Consider the following 23,532-nt stretch of genomic DNA (forward strand, 5'->3'; position numbering starts at 1 on the left):
AAGGAACGGAGAGTACCTCAGTAAGCAGCATTCTCCTCCTAAACATGAAATCAACTTCTGTAACAAAACTAGGAGGAGGTAGCTAAATGAAGAGGAAATAAACAGGACAAGTTTCTTCCCTTTTTGAACAAAAAACTTATTACAAACAGCACCTGACAATTCAATCATTTACCAGCCATTCATCCAAAGCAGCTAATCTCCACACAGAAAGAAGGAAGGAGTAGCCTGCTTCAAATTAAACATGCCTCCTCCCAAATCTTCTTTACTTAAACACATCATCTAACAAAATAACCCCGCTACTGAGAGCCACCCTGGAAATGTGACAAATTCCCTGAGTGTGTGGCAGTCCTTTCAAGGCAAACCCTCACACCAAATAGACATGACAAATCTAGTCTATAGTGCTTAAGTTTTATCTTATATATTATCAGTTTTTCATTTTGCAATTTGTAACAGAACTCTTTCCAAGTACACCATCACTTTGCTTAGAGTTTTAAATTATCAATCTAGAACACAGTCACTGGAAATAATGTAACACAAAGGTGCACAGTAAAAACACCCTTCCTTGTCCACAAGAGCAACAACAGGCACTCCTGGAACCCTCGAGCTCTTCAGAATACAAATTTCACAAATTTTTACCTAATTATACATACAAATTCAAAAAAGCAAATAAGATCTACTATTGAGTTCTACAACCTGCTTTTTGTACTGATGAACTGAATACAGTCTTTAAGTTTAAATAAGCTGGTTCTTTAAACTGGTTATAAACAAAGGTATTTTTTCATCATTCATATGTTGGTAGGTATTTCTAGAAGAGAATTCTATTTTTCCTGCAATGAATAATTTTGTGTAGACATGTTTGTGTGTTCTCTATAAACTAGTTTAGAAATTAAAATGGTGTTTTAAGAGATATTCATTATAGTGAGAAAACTTGTCAAATGCCCTATCCATTCTCATTTTGTTTTTATATTGGAACACAGTGGCAATATTCCTGGGGCCTTCAGTAATTAGGTTCTGTTTGTTCCTATGTTTCATCTGGTTTGTGTTTTTAACCTTTTATCATTTGTCATTTTACGTTATGTTTTCACTTCACTTGTATTGGAAACTTGAAATCATAAGTTTTTATTTGTTAGAATTGAAAACAAATTCAAAATTAGATGAGAGAGCTGAAGAGTCCAGAGGTTAAGAGCACCAGCTGTTCTTCAGAAAGCAAGCTCCAGCTCCCAGCACCAACACAGACAGCACTGATAGCTGTGTGTAATCTCAGTTCCATATCTAACGCCCTCTTCTGGCTTCCATGGGCACCAGGCGCACACATGGTGCACAGATATAAATGTATGCCAAAAACCCATAAACATAATAAAATAAGTATGATTTTAATAATTAGATGGTAGACATTTAATTTGCACATGACCAAACTTCATGTTACCCTCTCAGACGTCCGTCATGTTTAAGAATCCCAGACCATAATTATGATCAGATAAGGTATCATCACTGTTATCAGTAAAATACTAACAGGCTCCCTTTTTGTATTTTTATATGAAAAGAGCCTTAAGAAAAACCAGAAGGGAATAGATCAGGAAACCGGGACGATGTCAATGTTTTCATAAATAGCATAATAATTTAAAAAAAAAACAAAAAAAAGAGTTTTGCTAAACATTCACTTATTATACTAGACCTCTGTCATCCCATACCCATAGTGAGTTGACTACAAGAATATAAGTGACTTATCCCTAATATCTCCTCTTCTTTCTGGGTCTACTACCTTTAGCTATCTCTCTTCTACCATTAACTATATTCTGTTATCATCATTTCAATAAATTATACAAAATAGGCATATTACCTAAGCCAAGTCAAAATGACAAAAGATCTTATTAGAAGAACTAGAAAAAAGAAGGTGGAAGAATGGTGGCACACGCCTTTAAACCCAGCACTTAGGAAGCAGAAACAGACAGGTCTCTGTGAGCTGGAGGATAGCCAGAGCTACAAAGTGAAATTCTGTCTTGATAAACATCAAAACAAACAAGAGGTGGTAGAGAGACTTCTATTCTTCCTTTGGCCTCCCTCTGCCTGCCCCCCACCTCTCCTCTCTAAGGTAACAGAGACGAGTGCCTGGCTAGGATGCAGAGTGCAATGGAAGCCTAGAGGCAAGCAGTAGAAAGGAGGGTGCTGAGAGGAACTTACACACAAAAGGAACAAGGAAAAGTAGAACTATAACAAGCAGCAGCTTACTTTGCCCCCGAGTGGAAATATGCCCCATTTCTCAACCATGTGCGCCTATGTAAATTGGAATGTTGTCCTCTGAAGCACCCTAACTCCTAGCTAAACCGTTTATAGATTGGTCTTCAAATTTCAAGCGTTACTTTTATCAAGTTCCAGCAAGACTACCAGAAAAACTGTGGTAAACAATGATAACTGTGCTATCTGAACAAATAAGATTAGTTCCACCAAATTTAAGATTTAAAAACGCCCCTTTAAATATTCTGACAATAAATATCTTAACATAGAAGCTCAGTTCAGTACAAACTCTGTTTCCAAGACCTGGAGATTCTCAAGTCAGAAAGCTGCTCAAACAGTAGCTATGGGGAAGAGTGCGAGCGGAAAGCCCTGAATACTCAGGCCTTGTTTGCTTCCTCGCCAAACCATTTCATTCTGAGGCTTGAAGGTAGAGAGGCACTAAAGACGACGCAGGCTCTGGCTGCCTGGACAGGGTTTCCCTTTGCTGAGATTTAATGATTTTAAATGCCTTTCTGCAATTAAAGTTGATTTTACTCAATATTCTCCAAGGGTACAAGGCAATGATTTAACTAAACTATTAGTTCTCTAATTCAAACCAATTTGGATAAAAAGAAACAAGGTTTAATCTGTACGATATTATTTTTTATTAATATTAAGCTGCTTAAACATGTAACTTCATTTGTACAAAGTGAAAAATAAGTTAACTTACCTCAACTGTTTCGCATAATTCTGTTCAATTTCAATCCTCTCTTTAACAAACTTGGCGTATCTTTCCAAGAAGTCAATTCCCCATTGCGTATGCTTGTCTAAGCTATCGAACTGATCCTGGAAAAGGAAAGCAAGAACAGGCTGAACAGGTTGAAATTGTATCCACAAGTATTTCAACCACTTTCCGATATTTGTACAGAGAAATAAGTATAAGTATAAAAGGAAACCCCTGGCTCCGCCCACCTTTCCCTAAATCAGAAGGACAAATGCTAGGACCACCTTTGGTCTGCAATTGTAGCTCTTCCTGGATTATCCTTTGCAGATTTTTATACATGAATAATAAAAACCCAGAGACAGATATTGGGTTCAACCTGAAGATCAGAAAAGCAAAGCAGCTAGCAACTGGCTCTTACCTCTACCTCAGACCAAAATGGGCGTGATCCTGTCTCCAGGAATCCTGAAGACCCCCACTCCACTGAGTTCCTGTCTCTTCCCCTTTACATTCCTCTTTCCGCCCGGACAGACATATGGCTCGTGTCTCCACCTCCCTAGTGGTGGGATTAAAGATATGTGATCCCAAGTGCTGGGGTCACCTCTGTGTGAGCTCTATTTCTGTTTTAGACAGAGTCAATCTTGTGTAGCCCAGGGTGAACTCACAAGATCCATCCGCCTGTCTCCTTAGTGCTGGGATTAAAGGTGTGTGCCACCACTCCCTGGCCTGTATGGCTGACTAGTATGACTGCTTTCTGCCCTCTGATCTTCAGGCAAGCTTTATTTATTAAAATACAATAATATACCACTGTATATTTGTCTTGCCGAGTCTCCATAACCACAGAAGCCAATTATTTTAAAGCAATCTCTCTAGAGTGTACTTATCACTCAAGCACGGAGTGCTAGCGTTGGGCTTCCAATCTCTAAGACTGTAATAATGGCACACACCCTGTGTCTAGAACTAGGAGGAGGAAACTGTAAAGACAGGCTCAGAAAACCAAAGAAATGGAGCAGCCAAAGGAGAGAGAGATTGTCCTTTGGGAGGATAAAGCCATCAGGCTAGAGGAATGACAGACAAGCTCACCACTTGCTCCTAACTTCTGAAGGGAAGACGTCTCACACCTTGACTTCTGTCACTTTCTATGAGCCTGAGCGCACAGAAAATATAGTCCCCACTGCTTTCCTTTGCTGCACTTTTCTGATCCATCTTATTCTCACTACCAGGAGTCTTGTGTTCCCAGTTCCTAATTGCCTGTGCAGTCCAGGTCCTGTCAGTAGTAGAATTTCACCCATCATCATAGGAAAAGGCAAAGTTAGTAACACAAAAAAAAAAAAAAAAAGAAGAAAAACAAACAACAACCCTTTCTTTGTAAACATATATGTATGTGTCCTGTTGGCTCTTTCTCTGGAGAACACTGAGGAAAACTTTACAGACTTTGAAATAAACAGAACTTGTCAGTCGTTGTTTTGGCCTGAGCTCCTCTACTAGCTCCCAACAGACCAAACCAAAATGGATTTGCTCGAGCTGAAGGTCCCTGCCCACCACGCCCAAACCAAGTTACCCATCTGGCCTGAGAAGTCAGGAGAGGGAGAAACCGAGACAAATAGTAATAACCAAGCCCCTAAGCATGCCAGTTTTAACCTGCACAAGTGCTTCAGCAACTCCGACAAGGAAAGTAACATTTAAACCTTCAAATTGCCTTTGCTCTGTTCTGCTTTCTCAGCCCTTCTCTGTCTGCAGGACCAGCACGCTCCTTGTGTTTTATGGAATCAAGTGTTGCCCTGTAAATCAGGTCAATTATAATCTTTTAACTTTTTAATTTTGTCTTTTGACAGATTTGCTGCCAATAAGTGATACAGTATTTGTAGATGACATAGATAATAGATGCAGTCCCAACCATTCATCTTCAAAATGCTTTCTTCATAATTCAGAGTTCTTTGAAAAAGCAACTAATCACTAACCATTAAAAGTTCCCTTTATCTTCTGAAGATACAAAAATTATCAAAATTACATATTATGTGAGCCTATAACTGACAACCACTTATTTAAAAAGGGTAACATCTTGACAGCACCCAAGTGATAAACAGTGAATTTATGAGAAACAGATTTTCAAGGGTCCCTCCCAATTCTTCTCGGGAACACTGTAAACAGTTCGCCTTCCATATACTATGAAAGTATTATTTCTGTAAGATTAACTATAATAACAATATAGCTCCGTGTTCTATGGACTCCCCTCATTTATTTTCTCTTTACCTGTAAATTACAAAGTGAATAAATTTCAACCTTATTCCACCTTCCCTTTTAGAATCCCAGTCAAGCACAGGGCTAGTGACAGAATGGAAACACTCCAGTCAACACACCGCTTTACTGGTGGTTAACTTAGTTTTCTTCAAGAAACACTGTTTTTTTTTTTGTCAAAGACATTTATTACTGAGAACAAATGCTCAACACATCTTTTAATGGCTCACAAAAAAGTGGTTCTAAATATATGTGCATATTGAAACAGAACCTAACAGACATTATAAGCTGAGAAATATTAGCTATATCTGTAATTACATTAAATATATAATTATATATAATACAATATCATATATTGTATTAATATATAACTTTAATCAAACTACCCGATCAGCTGCATAACAACACTGTGGTGCATTTTACTATTGTTGTTGAAAATAAAAACTAAAAATGAAACATTCCTTTCAGGGCAGCTACTTCGGAGACAGAGGCAGAAGAACAACTTAGGTCCAGGAATTTTTGAGGTGTTCTCTTTTTTTTTTTTTTTTTTTTTTTTTTTTTTTTTTTTTTTGGTTTCTCGAGACAGGGTTTCTCTGTGGCTTTGGAGCCTGTCCTGGAACTAGCTCTTGTAGACCAGGCTGGCCTCGAACTCACAGAGATCTGTCTGCCTCTATCTCCCGAGTGCTGGGATTAAAGGCATGCACCACCACCGCCCGGCTTTAGAGGTGTTTTCTATGCAGCTTCTAAAGTACTTGGCTTGTTGCTAATGAGGTGACTTGGAGCTGGAGGTAGTTTAAAGGGATCTTGTTAAGACGAGGTTGAAACTTTCAGCATTCTTAGGTGAAGAGGGGCTAGGTACTGATTTCAATAACCAATGATTTAATCAATGGTGCTTATGTCTTGGAACAACCATAAAAAACTTAAACAATACATTTAGAGAGCCATGTGCTACTGGGACCAAGGGTTTCACTTGCACTGAGACTCTCCAAACCTCATCTTTATGTGCCTTTTCATATGGCTGTTTACCTGCATGTATCATCATCAAGTAATATTTAAGTGTTCTGAGTTTTGTGAGCCATTACAGTAAATTACGAAACTTGAGAAGATCATAGAAACATCAGACTAATGTCAATTCGTTCAAAAGTTCTAGAGGCCCATGAAGCACCTAAGGTAGGGTTAGTCCTACAGTGGTAAACCCTTAAACTTATGAGGTCTTTTCTTCATTAAAAAAAAAAAAAAAACTAGGTTTTTTTCTCAAAATACAGTAAGATGACAAACATTATCTTGGCATTTCTTAATGTCTACCTATGCTCAATGTATTAAATTTAACCTAATACCTCTTTAAATCCAAGACACCAGTGTCAATTCATGTTTTATACACTAGTAGAGTTTTAGATAATATGAAGAATTCTAGAGTTTTCTGCTCTGCTCAGTGGATCATCTTGTATGTTCTTTTCTTAAGATTCTTGCTTTAAATAATGAACTATATTGTCTGCTTGGTATTAAGTCCTGATTCCCCTGCTGAAATGTTACTGAATTTTTCCAGCACTCAGCAAGCTGACAAGGGAGAATCAACTATGACTGAGGCCAGCCTAGGCTACACAGTGAATTCAAACCCAGTCCAGGTACATATGCTGAGACCTTGTCTCAACAATAAACAAACCTGCTTTTAAAGTACATGCTATTTTTACAGCCAAAGGCATTCATGCTGTAGATTCACCATGTAGAGTCTTGGGCTTTTATATATGACCATTAGCTTCCCCCTCGGCCATGCTGCCCCTGAACCTGCCTGATCTCACTTAATCTCAGACACATGAAAGTTTTAAAACTCAACTAATCAGACTAGTGAGACAACAGACAAATTTCATTAATGGCTAAATTACAACCTTTAAAATCTTTTCTTTTTTTTTTGGTTTTTCGAGACAGGGTTTCTCTGCAGCTTTTTTAGAGCCTGTCCTGGAACTAGCTCTTGTAGACCAGGCTGGCCTCGAACTCACAGAGATCCTCCTGCCTCTGCCTCCCGAGTGCTGGGATTAAAGGCGTGCGCCACCACCGCCCGGCAAAATCTTTTAAAATATAATTCTCTTTTACAAGGTTTTACAGTTTGTAAGGTTTATTTTATACATTTTTTTTTTGGTTTTGTCTTGGTTTGTTTTTTCTCAAAATAGGGTTTCTCTGTGTATCCCTGGCTGGCCTCTTAACTTAGAGATCCCCCTGGCTTCTATCTCCTGTGCTAATATTAAAGATGTGCGCCACTGCCCCCGGCTATTTTTGCTATTGTTAATTAGGGTGTGTATGTGTGTGAATAAAGGTGCCCAGAGGGTCTGGATGCATCAAATCCCCCTAAACTGAAGTTACAGGCAGCTGTAAGCCTCCCCATACATGCTGAGAACAGAAAGTACTCTTAACTACTGAGTCATCTCTCTAACCCACATTTATTATTTTTTGACAAAAATCTTATAAATATAATATATATAATTCTAATTAGTTATTTTTAATGCAGAGTCACATATAGCTCTAGTAAGTCTCAAACTTACTATGTAGTCGAGGATGATTCTGAATTTCTAATCCTATTTTCACCTCAAGAGTGCAGAGACTGCAGGTGTTGTCATCATGCCCATGACCATAGCTGCATGCATGCTAAGCAAGTACCTACCAGCTATATTCTTAACCATACATCTTTTAATCATTAATGTAAACACTCAGAATTAGTACTGGAGAGTTACACCTGAAGACTAAAGGAAGATCAAAAGTTCAAGACCAGCTCCATAGTGAGTTCAAGATTTGCCTGGACTAAACAGCAAGACTCTGTTTCAAAAAAACAAAACAATCAAAATAGAAACAAAAGTACTAGACGACTAACAAGCAGAAAAATTAAAAGTGCAATAATTACATTAAATATATTTTTTTACTAAGGTTTTACTGTATTTTAAAGTAAACAGGTACCAAATAAATGTCACCTTTATTAAACAGAACAAAAATCAGTCTGAAACGTAACATGGAGGTCAGCAAAGTCAGGCTGGTTCTAAGTGAGACAGACTTTGCATAATGACTGTTGGAAACAAGAATAAGATCAGAGTTGGGAGGAAAAACAGTTAAGAACAAGTCTTAAGATAGAAACATTCTACTATGCTATAACCATATTTTATAGGTTTTCTTCTACCTCAAACAGTAAATCTACAAGTTGAAAAATCATTTTTAGAAAGTTAATATATTTAAAATGCAAAAGAAATTCTTTACTTTTAGGTTAAATTTTGCACAATTCACTAAGTAGTAACATCTTAGGCTTCAAACAGACACATTAACTGCAATATATTTAAAAATAAAACGTATAATCCTAGAACTCGGGAAGATAATACAGAACAATTACACGGAGTTCAAAGCCAGCCTCAAGTATAGGGAATAGCAGGCCACCAAACAACAGTATACTTGAAAAACTAAAATATTTCGTAAATACATGCTCATTTTAAATTCTTGAATTTTACTAATTATTTTACTTGAATCACTGTTAAGAAGAACCAAAGAACACACTGGTTGGCTGACTGAAAGATGTTGGAAACTGGATCTCACAATCCACCTGCCTCGGCATTCCCATAGTTGGATAAATGTGCCCTACCAAATCCAGCTCACAGGTCAATTTTGCGCAAACAAAAGAGTATCAATTATGAAGTTGGTCTAGTTATTCTAAAACCAAAAAGATTAGATCAGAGAATATTATTTGCTGTTACATAACAGTCTTCAATCAGTTTAGTTTTTTATAATTTATATACTTATGGAACTCAAAAACAAACGCTAAATCCAGAAGAGATGACAAAATGAACTTCCTCTGAAACTGTGGCACGTGAAAAGCTCTTAACTGCTGGTGGAATCACTCTTTTTGTATAGTGCTTTAGAATTTACAAAGCTTTGCATGCATTACTACATGTCTCTAACAGTCTTTTCAAATATGGCATTTTACAAATGTGGACAGCACGTTTCTGAAATTGAGAAATTCACCCAGTATTTTCACTCTAAGTCTCATTTTCTTTCTATTATAAGACATAATTATTTGCTTAAGGTTAATAAGTAAATTTATTAGGACATAGTGGCCCCAGACATCTCATTCTGATATAAGATCACACAGCTTCCTACTCTAACCTAGGGTGAAGGACAGAGACAATCTAAAAAATGTGATTACTAAAACCACTCTGAAAACATCTGAAAAATGAAATTTATGCCCTGACAAAGCTGAAGTACACATGAGCAGCCTGAATATGGCAGTTCTGTTGACCTTGTCCATATTGGGTTTCGTGGTCTAAGTAGATGAGGACGACTAACCAGGTCCCTTCCTCCTGAAAACATCTACAAGTTAGAAATAAGAATAAGAATATTGGGCTGGTATGCTGGCTCTGCATATAAAGGTGCTTTGGCACCAAACCTGACCACCTGAGTTTGATCCCCAGAACCCATATGATGGAAGGAGAGAACTGACTCCAGCAAGTGGTCCTGACTTCCTTCGGAAGCTGTGGCATTCTCATGCCCACTCACAAACACACACACACACGTAAAGAAATAACAAAAACTGAAAATACTGTATCATCAAAGCAGGTAACTTAGCATCACTCCCTTGTTCTTGCTCTCTCTAGCATGTCTTCTCATTCCAGATTACTAGTTGAGTCTAATTTCTTTGTTCCTGCCTTAATCTTTCTCTCTTCCTTTCAAAGGCATTCATTCATACCACAGCTTCCATGAAATGAATCCCATTAGTGGTGTGCCCTAAACTAATCTTTTGTCATATTAAATTCAAGACAGCTTTTCTGCTTCTTTTAGGCATTTCTTTTTAATTTTGTAAAATATTTTAAGTTAGCTTATTTACCTCAGAATAAGAAAAATATTCTAAGAGCTAGCTAGAATCAGCATCAGAATTAAATGTTCCATACTATGCAGTGTAACTCAAATGTTTGTTACTCCCAATAATCTACTATAATATGTGCTAGCTCATAAATATATCTATTCAAACTATTTTCATCCAGATACTTTAAATCTAATTCAGCATAAACTATTACAAAACATTATAAATTTTTTCAAGTCACTTTTAAATATGCAATTCTTGTTTTTATAATTACTTTGATCCAGCCTTGCATCCAAATGAAGTCCCAATAAAGTGCTCTGGTAAAGTACCAAGGGACACCGCCTTTTAAAGAAGACTTTTTTTTAACTGAAAAGTTGAATAATGACTCTGCTGTCCTAGTTTAGACTTACTTTATGGCTCTGATTTGGCTGCCAGAGTTTCTCCAGCACTTCTGAATACCAAACCACTACACGAAAGACATTTAAAAGACTTAACACGGCTGACTTTTCTCCTCTAGTTCCTATGGGCTACAGAAAGATTTTCTGTTTGCTTTTGTCACATAAAACTAAGAAATCAATTATGCCGCAGAGTCAATTAATAACAGCTACACACACAAAAAAAAAGCTAAACAATAATGTACTTTTGTCTAACAACTTAATTATTCTGATGCTTCCTTAGGTAGAACTACAAGCTGTATATATGGACAACTCACGCATCTTTAAACTTAAGTTTTTCAACTCAATTCTCAATTAAGCTCACAATGACTTCAGTTTTGATACAAACTATCCTTACCACAATTTCCTTTGTAGCTTCTCTTTCTAACACTGACTACACCTCTACCTACCTCAGATACCCATTCTTATGGCTATTTCCATTGTAGTTAACAATCCTACAACATGACCTCCCCACACACACACCTACATGGAAATTCAAGCATCTCATTCAGATGGCTTGTTCTGTTTCCCCTCAAAACCCTAGTCCTGCAATTGTATGACCCTACAGAGACTAGTACTAACATATTACTATCTTTTCTTCCCCTTTCTTCATTTTATCTTTACACATGTCGGTTCCATAAATCATCATTATAATCACTTCTCGCAAATATTGCCCACTGTCCTTGCCACTGTCAAATTTTAACACTGATCTTATATTCAGCTTTTAATCAACCTTTCCTCAAGCTACTGTAGAAAGGTAAAGATAAACAATCACATTGACTGGTCAAACTTTGAAATTTCTGTCTACTAAACTAAGGGGTCTTTAATGCTACCTCAGTCGAGCCCATTCACTATCCCATTATCCTAGCCAACTATCTCATACCTTATTCTCTTAACCCACTTCCCACCCATTCCACTCAGAGTCAACAACTTTACTTCCTATTTCACTAAAAAAGAGAACAATCAAAGACTTCTATTCTGAAATGAGATACAAAAATGGGAAGTTAGCAAAATTAACACACACTGTGAAGATTACCTATAGAGACACGAGATTCCTTTTATTTACAGATATTTTAGCAATAAATATGCTTAAAGGCTAAGTACACACGTATGCGCGCACACACACACATGAATTTCACAAGAAACTAATTTACTGTAAAAAAAAGTTTTAGCCTCTTATGTAATCTTCTGTGACCCAGAAATCTTATCCAATGCACCTCCAAAGACATTCTGTAATTTCACTTATCAAAGGTGGGAGGAAATGGCTCTTGCATTAGCAGCCTTTTGAAATGTAGCTCGAAAGCAACCAAAACAGGTATGGCTACTGCCAAAACATTTTAAGATTCAGTCTCTTGTGAATCCCACACCCACATTGGGGGTGTCTTATCCTTTCCCTGAATGCTTCTCTTTTTAATATTCCTTCCCCCTTAAACACATGTTAATCTCTCCTCCTAATAAACTCCACTCTTTTCATACTGGCTCACCCCAAAATTCTTTCTTTCAGCAAAGTCAAGAACCCTAGCTTCATCTGATCAGAGGTCTCTGCAAAGAATTCCTCCGACTGGTGCTGGCTGTAGCATGGAGCTGTGTCTAGCCTACCTGGCAAAGTTCTACACTGATGAGAGAGACCATGTTTCACACAAAAGGTGGAAAAACTTGAGGAGTGATACTTGAGATTGTCCGCTGACCATCACATGCACATACATGTGTATCCACACACAAAATAAAATGTATGAGTGTGATCCCCACTCCCCTCTCAAAAAAAAAATCGTACTGTGCTGTAAATTAGCATCCCCAGGACACATTTCCCCCTATTTCTTTACTGAAAAATTTCATCTCTCCCCTGAAGGTAACACTTTATAGATGCTAATCCTTTCTGTTTTCCTGAACATAAACAAGGCAGTATAAAGACTGTATCAAGTTATTAAGTGGTAGACAGCTCAATGGGTGGGCAGCACATACAGCATGGGTATCTGAGACAAAGGAATGCTTACAACTATTGTCCTACAGGTCAGCACACTACTCAATTTACAGATAGTTTATTTCTGGAGTTTTCCCATTTAATATCTCAGCTCTTGGCTGACTGTGGGTAAGTGAAATTGCAGAAAATAAAACCACAGATAATAAGAGACTACTGAATCATCTCCCTGGAGCTGACATTTTATCCTGAGCCCACAGAACATAATCAGCGCAGAGAAGCCAAGAGCAGAACTGGTCTTTATGTGTATGCTTTGTATTTTTAACATGGAAATTCTCCACAATGGTGTCAGCTTCCTTCTGCAGGTTCCTCTTTGATTTCTTGGCATTCTCTGTTGGGTTCATTTTCTTTTTCACTCTGGCCTGACTTTCCCTTTTCCCTTTCCAAACCAGATTCTTAATCTCCTTGGTAAGTGCAAGTATAAAATCTAATCACAGGCATTTAATGGCTAAAAAAGACTTTAAATATTAGTGTTTGTGGATAAAGAAACTGAAGCATAAAAACTATTTGCCTATGGTAACAGAGCTAAGTAATACAAACTGAATCAAAGATCCATGAGTCTTAATTTCCCGTTTTCTCGCTTCAACTCAGTCCACTTACTTAAATAAATACTCTTAAGCTACATTTATTATTTAGAAATCAAATAGGCTTCCTGGTGCTAATCTAATCTGAAGGGATACTTAGCTGTTAGTATATTCTTGGGAATAATTCCAAGGAGTGACCTCATGCTACTCTTACCATGTAATTATGGTTAAATGCTGAGGTAATTTAGTTCTACCCATTTATGTTGCTGTAATTTGAAAGAAGCAGAGTTGACCCAGACAATACTTGATGCCTTATTTTCATTATTATTAGAAAATCTTAACATTTACAATTAAGAAATTATCATTAATGAATTATATCATAGAGGATACATATGCAAGTATTTACATCTATCTGATGAATTAGGTAGCTGGTTAGAAGTTATCAAAATAGGCTGACCCTCCCATCCACACCCAATTCCATCCCACCCCCCGAGACTTCCAATTGGCTTTGGAAAGCGAGGACAAGGTGGTACTCCGGCTTTGCTAACACTTATGAGAAGCTCTCTCCTTCTGGTTAAGAACGGCCATTACCGTTCTTATGACATTTCTGTGACAAAATGCCTGACAAGAGTAATTTAAGGAAGGGTCTGGCTCCAAGGCAGAGAGTATAATCCATTACACAAGGGAAGCCACTGACTGTGGCAGAAACATGAGGCATCTGGCCACTTAAATCTCCTGTCAGGAAGCAGAGAAATGAAAACTAATGCTCCTCTCCCTTTCTCCTTCCCGTTAAATTGGGAACCCAAACAACAGCGTGGCGCTGTCTACATTACAGCAGCTGGTCAAACCTTTAGGGAAACACCTTGTAGCAGCGGTGTTTCCATGGCAATTTTAAATACTATGAACTTGACAAGTAATAATCACATTTGTTTTATAATTTATTTTTCTTTAATTATCTTAACCTAGTCACTCCATTACATGATTTTTGATATAAAGAATGGGACCTTAGTTCTACCTCTGGCCTGAGTAAAAACATAATTCTCTAATATGCTCAAAAGATTATTCTCAAATTACAAAAATACACTATTGTTCCCTCCTGCAGAAGTTAATTCATATGAGCCTGTCAAACACCTAAAGAGGAAACTGCCCTCAGAAAAACTGTCTATTCCAGAAGCTTAAAACACACACACACACACACACACCCCTACACCTGAAGACATACTGAGAAGAGCAACTATCCCCTTAATGACATTGGAACTTATAAACAGACGTCCCTCCCTTGATCTAGCTGCTAACAGACCTGCACTGCTCAACATGCAACTGACCCAAACCACAAGCTGCTTGCCTTGCCTGATATGCTGACCATTCTTCTCAATCTCTTGCTCTGTCCCTCCACGGCCATGCAGTTGCCTGTGGTTCTTCATTGCTAAAGCTACCTACTTTCTCAACCTCTGACTTGAAATTTAAATGATCGACACAGATCTCCAGTTTGCCTGTCAGGTTTTGTTGGTTTGTCTCCCCTCCCCCCTAAAATCAATAAGCTGTCCTCAAGTATCCTTCTAGGTCGACTTCCAGTTTTTTTTAAGCTATCAGACTAAGAGTTCAATTCCCAGCAACCACATGGTGGCTCACAACCATCTGTAATGAGATCTGGTGCCCTCTTCTGGGGTGTAGGTACGCATGCAGGCATAACACTGTACATAATAAATAATTTAAAAAAAAAAACATGATATTGTGTTCCCTAAAACATCTTCATGACCCCAAAAAGAAATATAATGCATGTTTTAGTCAACATTTCCCTCTCCTTTCCTTTTTTACTAAAGACTTATTTTTACTTTATGTCTATGGGTGCTTTGCCTACACGTGTGTCTGTACAAGACATGCATGCAGTGCCTAAGGAACCCAGAAGAAAGTGTCAGATCTCCTGGACTTGGAGTTAAAGACAACTGTAAGCTGTCATATAAAGCTGGGAATCCTCTAAAGAAGCAGCAAATGTTCTTAATCTCCAAGCCTTCTCTCCAGCCCTATTTCCCTTTTCTTACAGGACTTAACTTGATTGCAGTAACAGCTGAAAGCATCAAGTCAATAAATTCTCTTGCACAGTAACAAACTACGCATTCCTGATTCCACCATGACAGTCTTCTGAAAAACTAGAATCCTTTTTTCTTTTCTCCCCACTTGAAACACAAGTGCACTTAACAGTCATTCAAAAGTTCTTGCTTGAAGCAGCCCAATAAAGAAAAGGTGCAATAGGCTTCAACTCTATGCAAAAAAGAAGTATGCGTTTAGGGACAAGGAACTCTACCAGGCCCTGAACAAATGGGGAGGATCTTGTATCTCACAAAAGCCCAGATTATTTTCTATCAAAAATGGGGTATCTCCAGGCATGGTGGTACACACCTTTAATTCCAACATTTGAGAGGCAGAAGTAGGCAAGTCCCTGAGTTTGAACCCAGTCTGGACTACATAGAGAGACAAAACAAATCCACCACTATCTAGCTTATAACCTGGTCGGTAGCTACTGTTAGTGCTGTGAGCTTTTATTCCAATTGTATGGGGGGGGGGGGGGGGGTAACTGATTTTTCTATATTAATCAGAAAATTTTAAATAAAGCTGGTAAGCTTATTATGTGGAAACTTGCACAAGAGATTTAATAAATTGCTTTCTTAAGATTAGGAGGCTTTAAGATTAAAGGGCTGTGAGAGTGCCCAATTTGTAGAACTCCTAAAGCCAATGGCTAGAAAACGGAGATACCTAAAGGGAAGTACATGCTAATGCATGAAGTGTGGAGAAACTTGGTTACCAGCCCGTGGCATTATTTTGGGAGGTTATAGAAACTTTAGGAGGTAGGGCACAGCCAGAGGAAGTACACCTCTTTGAGACATGCCCCTCTCTGATGTTTTATCCGGCCTCTGGTCCTTTCTTTCTCTTTGCATCCTGATCACTGTGGAATAAACAGCAGTGATGCTCTACCCAACTGCATAGGATGAGCAACCTTGGGCCAAATTCTCTGAAAACATGAGCCAAAGCAAGTCTTTTTTCCCTTGTTTCGGTCAGATATTAACTATGCTGACAACAACAACAACAAAAAAAAACCTAGTACACAGGGATATAGTAATTTGTTCTTTAAACACATGACTTAAAAGGATGCATATAATAATCAAGGAAATTCCTCTTTCTCATGAAAGTCCTCACTTAACTTTTGCTTTGCTCATTTTCATTTGGTAAGTTAGATTCTATTTTTCATTAGGAAAACTAAATCTATAGATAATTCCCACTACTATGATTTGGACTTTAAATAGTTCCAAACACCCATATGCTGAAGACTTGGTTCCCAGCATCTAACACTAACAGGAAGTGGTAGAACCTTTAAGAAGAGATGTCTCATAGGAAGTTGGGAGCAAATGCCCTTGAAGGGAATATTGGGACCCTAGCTCCTTCCTTTTTATTCTGTTCATTTTTGCTTCCGGACCACCTGAGGTTAGCAGCCTTACTCTATCAGCATTCTCTACCACGATGCACTAACTCACTAGCTGGCCAGACGTCAACCAACTCTGTGCTGAAACCTCTAAACTTCCAGGTACTTGTCACTACTGTGGAAGGCTAATGTACATTCCTTTCTATGGTTAGCTATCAACTTATAATACTCTGCATTATTTTTACCTGGCTCCTAAGCTCAATTCTTTCAAGGCTGGGAGATCGCTGAGTGGACAAAGTACTTACTCTACAAGCATGAGGACCCAAGTTCAGATTCCCACCAAGCATGTAAAGCCAGGTATTATGAGTGCATCTCTAATGCCAGTGTTGGGGAACAGGCTTTTGGGGCTCACTGGTGGCCAGCCAAGCCAAAAAGAATGAGCTCTGGGTTCAGTGAGACCCCATCTCAAAAAATTAAGATAGAGAGCAAATAGAGGAAGGTACTTGACAGCGACTACTAGTCTCCACACAAGCATGCACCACAAACACACATAAGAACAAAACATCCCTGTTGTAGGAAAGCCACTTGTTTGTTTCCCAGCCATCCAGACTCCCGAAATAACCACACAGAAACTGTATTATTTAAATCACTACTTAGCCAAACACTTCAGCGTAATGCTAGCTAGCTTTTATATCTAGAATTAACTCATTTCCAGTATTTTATATTAGACCATGAGGCTCGTGGCCTACCAGCAAGGTCCAGCGCATCTATCTCCAGCAGTAGCTCCATGGCTTCTTTGACTCCTCCTCCTTTCTCCTAGCATTCAGTTTAGTTTTCCCTGTCTACCTCTCTCTATTCTGCTCTGTGCAGGCCCAAGGCAGTTTCTTTATTACCCAATGGTATTCACAGCATGAGGGGAATCCCACATCACATCCCCACTTAATCCTTTTTAGATTGTTCACTAGATCTCTTGTCCTTTTTTCTTCTCCAGTACATTGCTTCAGAGAGTATTCCCTCTCCTGCACTATTATCTTATCTCTAGAACTTTCTCATTCATAAACAGACCTGTAACATCTTCCATGTTACAGCCAGTAAACTCCTTTCTCTCCTAGCCCCATTTTTCTGCCCCCTTTATTAGCAACTTTCTCCAATGAGTCATCTTTCTTTTTAAACCTTGCATTTACTTTTTTCTTACTCCCAAATGCTTTCATGGTGGTTTGAATGAGGATGCCCCCCATCGGCCTATATGTTTCAAAACTAGATGGAACTATCTGTGAAGCCTTGGGAGGCATGGCCCTCATAGGAGCTATGTCACTGGAGGTAAGCTTTGAGGGTTCAAAAGATTGATATCATTCCCACCTCTTGCTTGTGGTCTGAGATATGAGCTAAGGCATTGCGGCAAGAACAGTTGGGACATCATACACTTGACCACTTTGGAACTATAAAACCATTTTTTGCATCCTGTAGCAAGATTAATAAAATCCTAGAGACAGAAACTGGGGTTCAACCTGAAGGTCAGAAAAGCAAAACAGTCAGCCAGCCACTGGTTCTTACCTTTACCTCAGTCTGAAATGGCGATCTCAGAATGAGACTGACTGAGAGCTGTCTCCTCCCATTTTACAATCCCCTCTAGTTCTGGGATTAAAGATGTATACCATTATCTCCTGGTTTCTACGGCAAACTAGTGTGGCTACTGGGATTAAAGGTGTGTATCAACACTGCCTGGTCTGTAAGGCTGATCAGGACTGCTGTTTTGCTCACCAGTCTTCAGGCAAGCTTTGTTTATTAAAATACAAATGAAATATTACTAAAGTATCTCCCACTTATCCCTAACTGAATCTACCCTCCTCGAGACAAGGTTCCTCTGTTTAACAGTCCTGACTGTCCTGGAACTCACTTTGTAGACCAGGCTGCTGAAAATATTCTTAATTCACACCATTTGCTAATTCCAAACCAAAGAGAACTAGTGTATTTCCTAAAAATTCTCAAAAATAAAGATGCACTCTGACTATATATGTGTTTGTAACAGCCTGGTGCCACACAGTAAAGGATATTCCAAGAACTCCCAGGGCTTAGGTAGGAGGTCACAAGTTCAAGACTAGCCTAGACAACTTAGTAGGAAACTGTCAAAACTTTTAAAAAGGTAAAAAGAGACTGGAGATGTAGCTCAGTGGTAGAGTGTTTGTCTAGCATTGACAAGAACATGGGTTCAACTCCCAGTACCAGAAAAAGAAAGTTTGTTTCTGACAATGAAATAATTAGGTGGTATTTATACTTATAATGGTATTTAGAATTACAGAAAGAATTAAAATTGATTAAAGAAACAGATGAGGCAGAATATTAAAATTATTAACATTTTATTTCAAAGACAAAAATGTTATAACTGTAAAATATATTAAGGCAGGATATGCTTACAGTAGCATATCTAAGATAGAAATAGGGATTTTTTTCAAATTTAACCAAAGAATTTATTCTCTGTTCATCTACCTTTGTTACTAAGAGTAAACTCTTCTGTTTTAGAGTAAGTGGTGTCTTCTTTTTAATCCACTCACATTTAGAGCACGCTTCCTTCAACTCTCCTAACTGGGGAGCAGTAACAGCTCTGTACTATAACATGGTTTGTACATTTAAAGGCTTAGTAAGAACTAGAAGAACTTTACAGTATTGGGTGCACCAAGAAGACTGGAGGGTGAAAACAGCCTGTTAGTATACAGACAACATCTTCTACTATGTACGTAAGATTGAAGCTTTTATTCCAACAGGTAATTCAGCAGCACACATTCCTTATAAATAGCAAATACTGAGGCAGCACACATTTATAAGCAAGTCACTGATTTAATTTTCCATCTACTCACAGCATACACTCACTTTGTACTATAGCCATCTATTCTCTGCATCTTCCTTGACATCATTTACTCTTAAGAAACAACCATCATTTGGGATTCTGCAGGACTATCTTATTTCTCAATGTCATTCATTCTATTGATCCTTGAAGCCAAATTTCACATTTTCTAGCTCAATCATTTCAAAGTTCAAAAGCAATCGTGTAAGACAATATAGCAGTTAAGAGCACTGATTTTGGGGCTAGGGAGACAATGTGTACAGGGCATCAACTGATCTCCATACCCATACAAGAAAAGCTGGGCAAACATGGCCACCTGCCTCTGTCACAGATGATAAAAGTAGAGAACTCACAGGATGCAGGCGGGAAGACACACCCAATGTCGGACTCAGGCTTCCACACACTACCACAGGAACTTAAGGTAAACTTTGGCATATTTAAAAGTTAACTGAAGTGAACAGATCATACTTTTCCCAAAGCTTTTACAAAGGTCTGAAGGTGTAGCCTTTTGTTAGTGTGCTGAGGCCCAGTCTCCTCCCCTGGCTGACCTCTCTCAGCAGTGTCTGCTCTGCACCGTCTGTCTTTCTAGAACCACTCTCCACCTGCACCTCTCTAGACCCCAACAGACCGCATCAGTGGATTCTCTTGTTTTCTATCTCTTCCTTGAGCTCAGGGTATGGGAGGGACAAACAGGATAAAAGTGAAGCCAAGGTTTTTATTTCTTTGGCACTCTGCCTATCGGGAACCTGCAAGTTTCCTATGTTCCTTTACTGAAAGTCACAGATCCTATCAGGTACAACTCAGTCAAAACTATATTGGGGCCTGGCAACCATTTCCTTCTCTTACCTTTAAGGCCTAAGCAGTAATAGTTCCACTCTGTTACCATGACAACTATACTGGCAAAGTACTACTGGTACTTTTTCCTTTATTGTTAAGTCTCTTAGAGAGGACTAATATATAGTGGGCAGTGTTATCACTGCCATCTTTACAATAAACTGACCAAGACCAAATTTATCCTCTTTAATTGACTTTAGTATGCTGTCAGAGTTCTCCAAAGGCCTTCAAACCTCTAGCTTCATTCATTTTACTTTTCTATCAATACTAGTTATTTTCCTGATACACACTACCACAGGAATTTAAGATAAACTTTCACGTATTTAAAAGTTAACTGAGGTGAACAGATAACTTTATCCCAAAGTTTTAACAAATGGGCTGAAGGTGTAGTCTTTTTGTTAAGTGTCCCTGAGGCCCTGGGTTCCAGTCACAGCACTGGGAGGAAAAAAGAAACAGGGAACAGGTACAGAAAAAGATGCTCAGAGGTTAAGAGGGATGGTTCAGTGATTAAGAGCCCTGGCTGCTCTTCTAGAGGACCCAAGTTTGATTCTTGGCATCCACACAGTGGCTCACAACCTCTATAACTCCAGTTCCAGGGGTCTGATGGCCTCTATGGGCACTGCATGCATATGGTACCCATAATACATACATGTAAAACATCTACACACATAAAATATAAATAAATAAAAAATTTAAAAGATGCTCAACAACATTTGCCACCTGATAAACACAAATCCAATTCACAATGAAGTACTGCTTTATACACACTATGGAGGCTACGGCTATAATTAAAAAAGCAGGTGAAGGGCTGGAGAGAAGGCTCAGAAGAATGCATACTGCTCTTCCAGAGGACTCTAGTTTCAGTTCACAGCATCCACACTGAACAGCTCACAACTAGCAACTCCAACTCTGACATCCTCTCTGACCTCTGTGGGCACCTGTACTCCTATATACAGATACAGATTATTAAAAATAACAATAATCTTAAACTACAACCATTTGAAAAAAAAAAGCAGATGAAGGCCAGTGAGATGAGTCATCAGGTAAGGGCACTTGCCACTAAGCCTAATGATCTGAGTTCAATCCCCAGAACTCACATGGTGAAAGGAGAGAACCAACTGACCTCTGTGTCTCCTCCCCTCCTGAAAAAAATTAGTATAAAAAAAATTAAGGTAGCCGGGCGGTGGTGGCGCACGCCTTTAATCCCAGCACTCGGGAGGCAGAGGCAGGCGGATCTCTGTGAGTTCGAGACCAGCCTGGTCTACAAGAGCTAGTTCCAGGACAGGCTCCAAAGCCACAGAGAAACCCTGTCTCGAAAAACCAAAAAAAAAAAAAAAAAAAAAAATTAAGGTAGACGAAATAGAAAACAGTAGAGACGACCCAAATGTTCAAGAATGGATTAATAAAATGTGCACATGTATACAATGGAATATTATTTAATTAAAAAGAATAAAACACTTACTGATAAAGGTTACAACGTGGATAACCTTTGAAATCATTATGCTGACTGAAACATGACCCATCAGCAGTAACTACATATTCTGTGACTGTTTATATGAAATGTCCATAATAGATAAATCTACAAAACAAGCTGAATGTTTTCCTAAGGCTGTAGGTAGCAGAAGAGGAGAAAAGACAGAACTAACTTTTAATGAATATCAACTTTACTTCTGGCATGAAAAAAAAAAGCATAGTAAACAGACCACTGATAAGGAAGGCAATAAACAGATAAAGCACATGGAGTTTGTGAGGGAGTAAAAGAGAGGGAGGAAAGGAAGAAGGGAAAAAGGAGGGAGGAAGGGAAAGGAAAGCAGGGAGGGAAGGGGTATATCCAGTGCATATACACACACGTCTTATACACACATGTATTCATGTCTAAGTGTAGGGGCTACAGGTTAACAGCGGGTGTGCAGACTGAAGAATTTAAATTAAGAATAGAATTGAGGGCTAGAGATGGCTCAGTGGTTAAGAACACTTGTTGCTCTGCAGACAACCCAGCACCTATAGGTGACTCACCATCTGTAACTCCAGTCCCAGGGCATCTGATGCTCTCTTCTGACCTCTGCAAGCACCAGGTACACACATACATACAAATAAAACACTCATACACATGAAATAATTAAATATATCTAAAACAACAACAGAATTGACGCACAGTTCTGGTGCCTGCTGAAACTGTTCTCTGCTTCCAAGACTGCCCCTCATGCTGTATCATCAAATGGTCAAGTCCTTCTTAAGGGCTCCAACCCCACTCTTGGACTCATGGCCTAATCACCTCCTAAAGATCCCACCTCTAAATACTATTGTGTTAAGAGACTTGTTTCTTTCAACTAGAATTTGGGGGAGGGAAACAACCATCCAACTATATTTTGGCTATTATAAATAACACTGCAATAAACACAGAATACATTCATCTCTTCAAATGTTCTCATCATATGCTTTACCCAAGAGTGAGACTTTTGGATCATATAAAGTCTAGTTCAAAAATTTTTAGGAACTTCCATACTCTTCCCACCAAAAGTATACAAGAGTTCTCTTTTCTTACATGTTCACCAACACTTATTTTTCACCATTTGCTAAAAACCATTTTTAATGAGATATGAGGTAGTATCTCACAGTGATTTCAATCTGCATTCTCCTTAGGGGTAGTGACACTGAATATTTTTCCATATACGTGTTTGTCTTTTGAGTAATGTTTATTCAGGTCTGCACGCACTTGTGTCAGAAGACGATCTCAAGTGGGGTTCTTGCCTTCTACTTTCAGACAGGGTCTCTGTTTCTCACTACTGCACACATCACATTCTCTGCCTCGTGTACATCCAGGGACTCTCCTCTCCGCATAAGAGCACCTAGACTTTACACGCTTTACAAGATAAGATTCAAACTCAAATCCTCAGTGCACACTTCGCTCCTTGAGCTATTTCCACAGACCCATTTGCCTGTTCCTAAGATCAGGTTATAATTATCTTGACACTATATTCCTTATCAGATACATCTTACAAAAAATAATCCCCATTCCAGACATTCTTTTGCTATGTAAATGCTTTTCAGTTTAATGTAACCCTGTTTGTGTCTATTTTTTTCCTTTGCTACCAACACTTGTGGGGATATATTGGAAAAAAAATCTTTGTCAAGAGCGATGTCATAAAGCTGTCTTTTTTTTTTCTTCTAGTAGTTTTATAGTTTCAGGTCTTCCATTTAGGTCTTTAATCCATTTGGTTTTGTTGTTTTTAGGGTTATTGGGTTTTTTTGGGGGGAGGGGAGTAGCGATTATAGTATGAAGTTAAGAGTCTAGTGAGGTTTTCTAAAAAAAAAAAAAAAAGCAAAACAAAAAACTATCTTTGATCTAGACCAGCAGTACTCAACTCCTTTGGAAGTCAAATGACCCTTTCACAGGGGTTACCTAAGAGCATCAGAAAACAGATATTTATACTGCAATTCATAACAGTAGCAAAATTACAATTATGAAGCAGTAAGAATAATTTTATGGTTGGAGAT

At 38.5% G+C, this 23,532-nt stretch overlaps 1 protein-coding gene across 2 annotated transcripts in view; it reads right to left on the reverse strand.

The window, feature by feature from the left end:
* Fnbp1l (formin binding protein 1 like) overlaps nt 1–23,532 on the reverse strand; it is a 75,581-nt gene that overhangs the window by 43,456 nt on the left and 8,593 nt on the right. For both annotated transcript variants that reach the window (XM_038311828.1, XM_038311827.1), the window contains exon 2: nt 2,945–3,060. In XM_038311828.1, coding sequence (XP_038167756.1) covers nt 2,945–3,060 — 116 coding nt within the window. The remainder of the gene's footprint in view (nt 1–2,944; nt 3,061–23,532) is intronic.

Source organism: Arvicola amphibius, chromosome 14 (assembly GCF_903992535.2).
Source record: "Arvicola amphibius chromosome 14, mArvAmp1.2, whole genome shotgun sequence".
Classification (NCBI taxonomy): Eukaryota; Metazoa; Chordata; class Mammalia; order Rodentia; family Cricetidae; genus Arvicola; species Arvicola amphibius.